Below are 8,695 nucleotides of genomic sequence, written 5' to 3' on the forward strand. Positions count from 1 at the left end.
TCTAGGTTTGGCTCAATTAGTAAGAGTGGGATTGAATTTTCCGAGCCCCCTAGTGTAACAGTCTTCTGCCTTTGTGGGTAGAATGGAGAGGGGGAGGGGGATCGACAGACAGACATCCCATCTTCCCACCCCCCTCCCCACCCCCCCTCGGCGACCGAGGGGTGCCCATTTGGTTTGGTTTCTATTGTACAGACATCTCAGGATGGCTCACATACATTGGCGGGAAGGAGGGAAGTTGTCACAGTCCAGTTTTCCTGGCTGTGACCTCCTTCCGCTCCCCTCCCTGGCTGGTGGTCTGGAGGGGAAGGCTGAGGAGAGGTGAGTTAATTCACAACAGGAGGAAGGAGAGGAGGAAATCCCCTCTGTACCCCCATCCCTGCACCCCCTCTCCATCCAGGAAGAATGGGACTTCGGAGCTTAAGTGCTCAGAGATCACTTAGAAGAGTCCCACCCTACTATATACAAGAATCTCCTAGGACCCCCGTGGGACTCCCGTCCCCCATCCTCTCCTGGCCCGGCCAGCGGAACCCAGGAGGGCAGGAGGCTGGTGGCTGCCCCAGATGAGCAGTAGGGAAGCAGCAGAGGGGGTGCAAGGCCTAAAATCATACATGATTCTCAGAACAGGCCCTGCTGTACCCCAATCCCGCTTGGCTCTGGATTGACCCCTGTCTGAAGACCTGGTCTCTCGCCTCAACCACAATGAGTGAGACAGAGACTTCATGATTAGCGTGCTAATAAGGGTTCAGGTCAGGTCCAGAGAGGGGCGCATGGAGTGGGGCACTGCAGGGGAGGAGGAGCAGCCCCTCGCCCCAGCAGCCTCTCCTATGGCCTCAGGCCTTTTCCTGCTCAAAACTGCAGACACACTACCCTGGCTCTCCCCCTCCCACCACCAGAAAATCCAGCCCAAGAACTGTTCCCTAAATGTAATGCCCCAAGATGACAAAGGTGGAGGTTTGACCCTTTATGTAACCCAGTATTGGTCCCCTCCTCAAATTTTCACTGAGAACGGGGATACATTCCATCAAGAATTTGAGGTGTTTCTTTGGAGGAGTAGGAGAGAGGGCCTCCGGATGTCCGAAGAGGAATTAGGGGGGACCATCAAATTGTTCTTCCCCCTACTTCTCCCCAGGGGGATGGTGTCCCCAAAGCTGGGCTGGAAGAAGCCGGGGTCGGGGGGGAGAAGGGAAGAAAGAGAAAGAGCAAGACAGGGCTGGTTGTGACAGCCAGCAAGGGGAAGCAAAGAGGAGAGTTGGGGGAGAGAACAAAGGAGTGAGGAAAACCCAAAGGGAAGAAAGATGGGGAGGAGAGAGTGGAGGGAAAAGCTGCAAGGGGCCGAGGAGCACCCCCTCTCCGGATTCCTCTAGCCCAGCTTTGTGGGGATAGATGAGTTCTGAGCCCTTTATTGGTTGACCTACTTCCTCCCCTTCCCCCTTAGAAAATCTATCCCGACTTCCAAAAGGGCCCCAACCCCCTTATACTGCTGGAAACCCAGGAACAGATTCCCAAACAGGATATGGCGGTGGAGGGTCTAAAGGGTCGTGGTTGGAGGTCAGAGGTCAGGACCAGAGGGCTTGGGGATTGTTAGAGCACCTCTAGATACAGATGGTAATTCTCCCTCTCCCTTTCCCCATCCCCTCCACAGAGGAAAGGGTAGTGTGACACACATAAGGGTAGGTGGAGGGGGGTCAGGATACCTTAGCGGCCACCTCTGGCAAAACAAAAGTTTCTCTTAGCTGCTTCCAGACTGAAGGGTGTGTTGAGGTATCAGAGTTGTAACTCTAGTAAAATTTCCGGCCTGGCCCCCTCCCAACCTTTCCAGGACAGGGTGACCAGAGGCTCTGAAAGCGGTCCACCCTCCAGCCACCATCGCCTCCCCTCCCCCCTCCCCAGAGAGCGAGTATCTCTAAGCACCTTGCCCCTCAAATCACTGATTTCCAAAAGGCCCTAGTGGAACACAGCTCCAAGAAGGGCCCCTGGGAGGTGGCCCCAGGAGGCAAGGGGCAGGGGGCTTAGGAAAATATTCGGATGGCTTGCGTGGCTGTGATGTGGCAGACGGGACACTCCGGGTCCGTCCTCTCGCAGATGCGTACTGCACACTCCATGCAGAACAGGTTGTGTCCGCAGGGCACGAGTGCGGCAGTCACCTCACTCTCGAAGCACACCATGCAATCCCGCCCGCCGCCGGGGCTCCGCAGGCCGCCCCCCCCAAGTTTAGAGAAGCCCTGGAGCGGCTCTCCCGGCGGGCGTCTCGGGAGTCCTGCCAGCTCAGGCCCCGCAGAGGCGGCAGGAGAGCGGTGCGCGCCCGGGGGCCCAGCGCGGGCCTTGGCGGAAGAGGAGGAGGAGGAAGAGGCGGAAGAGAAGAGCACCGAGGTGGGCGTGGCGTTCTCCTGGCCCGCCCAGAGAGGGGGGCTAGTCTCCGCCACCCCGTAGTACACGTCCTGCTTGCCCACGCCGTAGCCGGGAAACAGGTACCCGCCGTAGCCAAAGTCCCCTCCCTGCTCGCCCAGGCGCGGGGCCTCAAAACCAGAGTCCACTCCACACTCGCCGATGCAGCCCAGACTGTTCTGCCTGAAGGTGGAGAGGGGCTTGCAGCCAGGCGGGTGCACCCGCCAGGCCTCGGAGTAGCGGCTATCAAGCGCGGCGTCGGGGCTCCCAGCCAGGAAGTCGTTTTCATTGTTGTACTCGAGGATCTTGCCTGTGCGGACCGCGATGTGCGTCTCGATCTCCTCGCGCGCACGCTCCACGTTGCCCGGGGCACCGGTGATCTCGAACACCGGGTCTCGGTCCCGGCTTGGCGTGATAATGTACGTGTTGGTCTGCTGCTGGATGCGTTTGATGGTTGCCCCCTTGGGGCCCACCACCAGCCCCACCACGCGGTAGGGCACCCGCACACGAATAGTCACTTGGCCGGGCAGAGCAGGCGCCACGCCAAAGGCGGCGCCCGACTTGTTGCGGGAGGCCCGGATCATGGAGAAGTGCTCAGCTGCTGAGATGATTTCACGTCGCGCTGTGGCCACGTCCTCCCGCCGCCCGGTCACCATGAACACTGGCTCCTCGCCTCGCACCGGTGTCTTGATGTAGGTGTTGGTCTTGGCCCTCAGAGCCTTAATCTTGCAGCCTGGGATAGGTAGGGAAGGGAAGAGAGAAAGAAACTCACCGGGCAAGAAGGTTTGTGCTGAGTCCAACAAGCTCCTGCTCCTACTCAGATACTCAGCCCCGCAGGAACCTCTGTCTACCCTTTGAACCCCGCCTCCCCAATCCACCCTAACCGGAACAATTCACTCATCGTATCTTAAATCTACCCAACGTCTCTATCAACCATAGATCGCCAAATGTCCCAACTTTCCCTTGAATTCCATTCAGGACCTCCAAATTCACGCACTCTTTGAAATCCTGAAATAATCACTGACCCTCTAGACAAGGTGCTGACCTCAGACCTACTCACTAACTCCTCTCCAACCACAAGCCGTTCCCACAATTTCTCTACTGATTTCTGGCTACTCAAACTTCCAAATCACTTAATCACCCTACCCTGCCCTGCAACTGCAATCTCCAATCTGTCACTGACCTTGATCTTTCCTCAGAACTGCAATGGACCCAGCAACCCACAATCTACTCCTCACTTGATCTCCATGCCTTAAAAGTGTCCTCCAGTCTACTCTGGGACCACTGACCCCCAGCTGCTCCCATACCTTCCACCATGAGTGTCTCTCAGTGGGTCCCAAATTCATAGCAAGTTTTCAGCAACTAGTGGAGTGTGGGAGACTGGGAAGGGTCTGAGAATCAGAGTTTCAAGAGGGAAAGGAGGATAATGATGTGTAGCACCTGACCCCATGGACACTCCTGCCACCCTGTCCCCTGGGGGCAGGAGAGCCAAGATGGGCTGGGGGCTGAGTAGGGTGGGGAAGAAGGTGTTCTGGACCTGTACTCTTGCTTTGAAGAAGGAGTGGGTTCAAGGTGGGAGGTTGGGGAGAGAGGCAGAAAGAGAAAGGAGAAAGGCCCAGACAAAGAGAGGCAAAGAGGGAGAAGGGGAAAGAGAAAAGTGAGGGAGGCTGGGATGGCCACACTGCAGTTTAAAGGTGGCAGACCTTGATGGCTGAGTGAACAAGCCTCTCTCCTCCTCTCCCACTTCCCTCTCCCTGCCCCTAGCTTCACACAGAACCTCAGAGACTCACATGCTTTCTCGAAGCACACATGCTACGTGAGTTTGCGCGTGCGCGCACACACACACACACACGGACCTAGGAGCCGTGATGCAGTGTGCCTTTATCTAAGTAATACTTCTGGTGCAAACCTAATGTACACTTTCACATACCCCTCTCTCCCATACACACAGATACCCTGCATTTCAACCTTTCATCCATCCCACTCTTCCATCCCCATCATCCCCAGCACACAAGCAGCACATTCCTATACACACCTGCCCACAACTTTGGTCCCCATTCACATTTAGACACGTTCACACCCCTCTCCAGATACACATTCACCATTCCCTTCCTCACTCCCCAACCAACGCCAGTGGTCCTAGTTTTCTGATTCTGCCCCAACCCTCCAACCACAGGCCTGGGGTGAGCTCATCTTTTTTTCCCTCTCCTTCCTCCACTCCAGATGGCTTCTTCTCCAGATTGGCATGTGGGAGGAGAGAGTGGGTTGGGGGCAGCTCTCCTCACCTTCAAGAGACCTCAGGAAGGAGAATTTGCTCCTCCCTTTTTGTCTTCAGACCTCTTGGCAGCTGAGAAGTCCTACCTGTTGTCCAGCCCACATCCTTGCTGCTTTAATGTCAGTCAGTAAAAAATGATTGTTCTATTTGTGAGGCATGGAGGGTTAAGGAACAGTGAAGCCCCTTCTCCTACAACTTCTAATCGCATGGCATCTGATAGGCATCGGGGTTCTGGCTCTAAGTTTTGAGCCCATAAACTTACGCGAGAGCTAGGTGTCTTTAGGGATTGGAGTTAGGGTGAGGAGGACAGGCCGGGTATAAAACTAAGGAGAAAAGCTAGAGGCCTGGAGGTGCGGAACTGTTGGTGGACCTCGTCCTGGGTTTCGCAACCCTGCAGAAGCATCTCTTGAAGGGAAGACCCAGTTGGCTTCACCTTCCTAGAGGTCAAATAGAGGAGCACTGACACTGCAGCAGGAGGAGGGAGGTTAGACAAGAGAAAGGACTTCCATTTACTTAAGGAATGAGGGAGAGGCTTATCTTCTCTGAATAGGAGAAATCCCCCTACTTTTATGAGAGACAGGCCCATCTGATGCGGAGGCAGAAGAGGAAAGAATGACTCTATGAAATTCCGGGGCCTCCCAAGACCACCCCCGCACCCAAGAAAAGATATCAGTGTCCCCACCCAATTCCAGGGCTCTGGGTCCCTAGTTTCTGGCAACAAGAGGAAATCCAACTTTTAAAACCAGAAATCTCAAGAGATGGAGTGCCCAGGAGGATGAGGGCTATGCCTGGGAGTGGCATCTTCCCCTCCTCCATTCTGGATCTCCCTGCAGAATCCCCCCAACCCCCCCACCCTTCTGGTAGATGAGGTGAGATGCGGAGTAGGGGCCCTCCTGGCTTGCCTCCCCTCTTCCCCGGCCAGCAGCCGGCCTCCTCCCTCACTCCCAGCCGGAATGCAGCTCCTCTATTGTTCCCCACTGTGGGACAGCTCCTCCCCTGCTCCTCCCCCACCCCACACCTCCCCAGCCCAGCCCCCTAGCAATTTCCAAATCCCACCCCCCAACTCCCCTTTGGGAAACTGGGAGAGGGAAGGGTCCCCAGGATCCCGTCTGCTCAATCTGGACCCTCACCAACACTCCCACCCCCACCCGCCCAGGGATGCTGGAGCGGAGGAGGGTGTGGTATCAGGCATACTACACTGGATTAATTCTACACCCACACCCCCCTCCCCCCAACAACACACCCAGACACATGCCCTCCAACAGATCTCCAGGTGAAGGTTTCTTAGCCCCCAGCATGCCCTCACCCACTCCGTCCTGCTCTCTCACTACCAGAGACCCCTCTCCAGGCCTCTGGCCCCTTGCCGTGGCCAGCCCAGAACAAAAGCCTGAGAGGGAGGAGGAGAGGTCCACACCAGGACGTGGCACTTCACTGGAGGCGCCCCTTCCAAAACCCCACAGACCATTCAACTTTGGTGTGTGGGTGACCACAGGACTCCCTCCTCCGAGCAGCCCCCCTTTCCCACCTCATCCCCAGGCTGGGACCCTCCCATGAGCCACACCCCCTTCCATTCCTACACTCAGCCCAACAAAGAGATAGATACTCAGTCTGGCTTCCCAGGCTAGGTCTCCCCCAAAGTCTGTAACTCCAGGCGGCTGGGGGTCCCAGGGGTGCCCCCTCCCCGAAACCACTAGCAAATGCCGGAGTTGGGGCTTCTGAGTAACTCTTTGCACATTCCACCAGCTTTTCTGTCTACGAGTGGACACCCCCTCCGGACAGCCTCCCCGGATTGGAAGACCGATCCCCCTCCCTTTTCCCTCTCTCCACGAGAGGATATTTCTTTGTCTAAGGGCAGAGCCCTGGGGGAGGAAGGATCTGGAGAACAGTCCCAACTGGGGGGGGTGGGGGTAGCAGGGAACTTTGTGGCACTTGGAAATCAGGGTAGGGGGCGGGTCCCCCTTTGTGGGGAAGGGACAGAGCCAGAGGCGGGCAAGAAGGGAGGAAATGAACTTTCCGTGGTAGGGATGGGGTGCCCCCCACTCCAATCCCTCTCCACGGTCCCGGCGCCCGCTTACCTTGCCTGCCCACGATCTCGGCCACGTGCTCGGAGGTGGGCACGGGTACACACTCGGTGGTGTTGCTGCTGCCCTTCAGGCGCAGCTCGGCCTCTTTGTAGAGAGCGCAGAGCTTGGCGTCGCTGGCCCCTTTGGGGGCGGTGGGGGGTTGGGGCGTCTGCGCCGCGGGGGCCGCCGTCGGGGCGGCCGGGGGCGCCGCGGGCGGCGGCGGCGGGGCCGGCTGCGGGGGGGCGGCCGGCTGCGCGGGGGCGCCGCCCCCCCCACCTCCCCCGTCCTCGCCCGCCGTGGGGGCGGGGGGCTCCCCCAAACCCAGGAGGCAGAGTTGATCGAGAGCCAGCTGAAGGGCGCGCTCGTCTTCCAGCAGCCCTCGGTCCTTAGCGCTTCCCCCGAAACATCCTAGTTCTCCAAAGCCCCCATTTCTTTCCATTATTCCAGATACCACTAGACTAGGCATGGCGAAACAAAAGCTGGGGGAGAGAGAGAGAGGGAGAGAGAGAGAGAGAGAGAGAGGTGGTGGAAGGGAAAAGAGGAGAGAGGAGGGGAGGGGAGAGGAGAGGAGGGGGGTGTGTGGGGAGGGGGGAACAAAGAACTGGGGAGGGGGGAAGAAAGCGAGATAGAAAGATAGACCCTCCCCCTAAGCCCCCCTCCCCAAACACCCTGTAACCCGACTCCCCTCGCCCCAGCCCCCAGGGTGGGGGTGGGGGGAAAAAGAAGCAAAACCAAGAAAGCAGATCTCCTCTCCTCTCCGGGGGTGACGGGGGGCGGGGGGCTGCGGGATCTCTGCCCCCACCCCTCCCGCCTCGGTCCCGGGAGTCTCTAGACCCCGCCGTCCAGACGCCCCCCTTAGGCTCCCGCACCGAGCCCCAGTCCAGGAGCGGCGCTCTGTGGCCCCCAATAGAGCCCAGCCCCTTCCAGCGCTCAAACTCTTTTGTTTTAAATGAACTGGATGGAGCAGCATGGAACTGACGGGAGGGGGGCGCGCCGGGGGCGCCCGGGGCATGCCGGGAGTTGTAGTTTCCCGCCCTCGGGGGCGCGGGGACGAATTCCTTGACCCGAGGAAGATATGGATGTGCCTTCGGTCTTTACTCGCGGCTGGGAGGCGAAGCTGGGGGTGGGATGGAAGTCAAGGTCCCTCATTTTTCCAAGAGGCGGGCACCGGGAGAGGAGTCAGTGTACAGAAACGGAACATGTTGAAAAAAAGCTAATGGAATGTGCCCCCCTCCCAAGACGGGCTCCTTCCCGATCCGGGCAGGTCTTTGGTCCCTCTTTCTTATGGTAATGAGGGGGGGGCGAGAGGGCGGGGAGCGGTCCCGGCTGGGTCACTGCGGCTTTCTGTCGCTCGCTCTCGCTCTCTCTCTCGCTCTCGCTCTCCTCCCCTCTTCCCCCTCCCTGCCGCGCTCCCTCTCCGCTCTCCGCTCCCCCCTCCCGCTCTCCCAGAGTCGATCCCGGCTCTGGGCCGCGGGGAGAGGTTCTCCGCAGAGCAGACAAAGCCCGCAGCCGCGATGCGGGGAGAACACGGCTCTGCGCGCTGGGGGTGCCGGGATGGGGTGCCAGGTTGGAGGGTGGGACCCCTTGGCAAAAGACGGGGTCCCCTCATCTCCAAGCGGCAAGCCATCCCCCCTCGTCCCCTCCCGGTCCCCCAGTCTCGGAGATCTGAGAGGCACCGACTGGGAGGTGAGTTAGTTAACATCCTTCTGATCAGTAGAGGGGAGCTGGGAGGGCTGTGGAGAGATGAAGTGAGGAGGATGAAGGGGTGGAGGGAGAGGAGAGAAATGGGGGGGACAGAGAGTGAGGAGGCAAGGGAAGTCTTAAAGGCATGATGTGACTTAACAGTTGCAGGTGAGAGCCAGGAGATTTGGGTGAGACAGAAGGAGGAAAGAGAGACTGGATGGAATGGAAACCCAGACTTCTTCAGGCCTGGGCCATATATGTAGCCTGGGGGTGATCTGTTCTTTAGCCT

The 8,695-nt window shown here is 58.6% G+C and overlaps 1 protein-coding gene across 1 annotated transcript; it reads right to left on the reverse strand.

The window, feature by feature from the left end:
* Nucleotides 1-2,009: 2,009 nt before the first annotated feature.
* Nucleotides 2,010-7,189, reverse strand: MEX3A (mex-3 RNA binding family member A; the record flags this gene model as incomplete). The annotated part of the gene is made up of 2 exons (XM_079728253.1): nucleotides 2,010-3,118; nucleotides 6,736-7,189. The coding sequence occupies 2 exons, from the start codon at nucleotides 7,187-7,189 to the stop codon at nucleotides 2,010-2,012; spliced, it is 1,563 nt and encodes a 520-aa protein (XP_079584379.1).
* Nucleotides 7,190-8,695: the final 1,506 nt, after the last annotated feature.

This window comes from Hyperoodon ampullatus (assembly GCF_949752795.1).
Source record: "Hyperoodon ampullatus genome assembly, chromosome: 2".
Lineage (NCBI taxonomy): Eukaryota > Metazoa > Chordata > Mammalia > Artiodactyla > Ziphiidae > Hyperoodon > Hyperoodon ampullatus.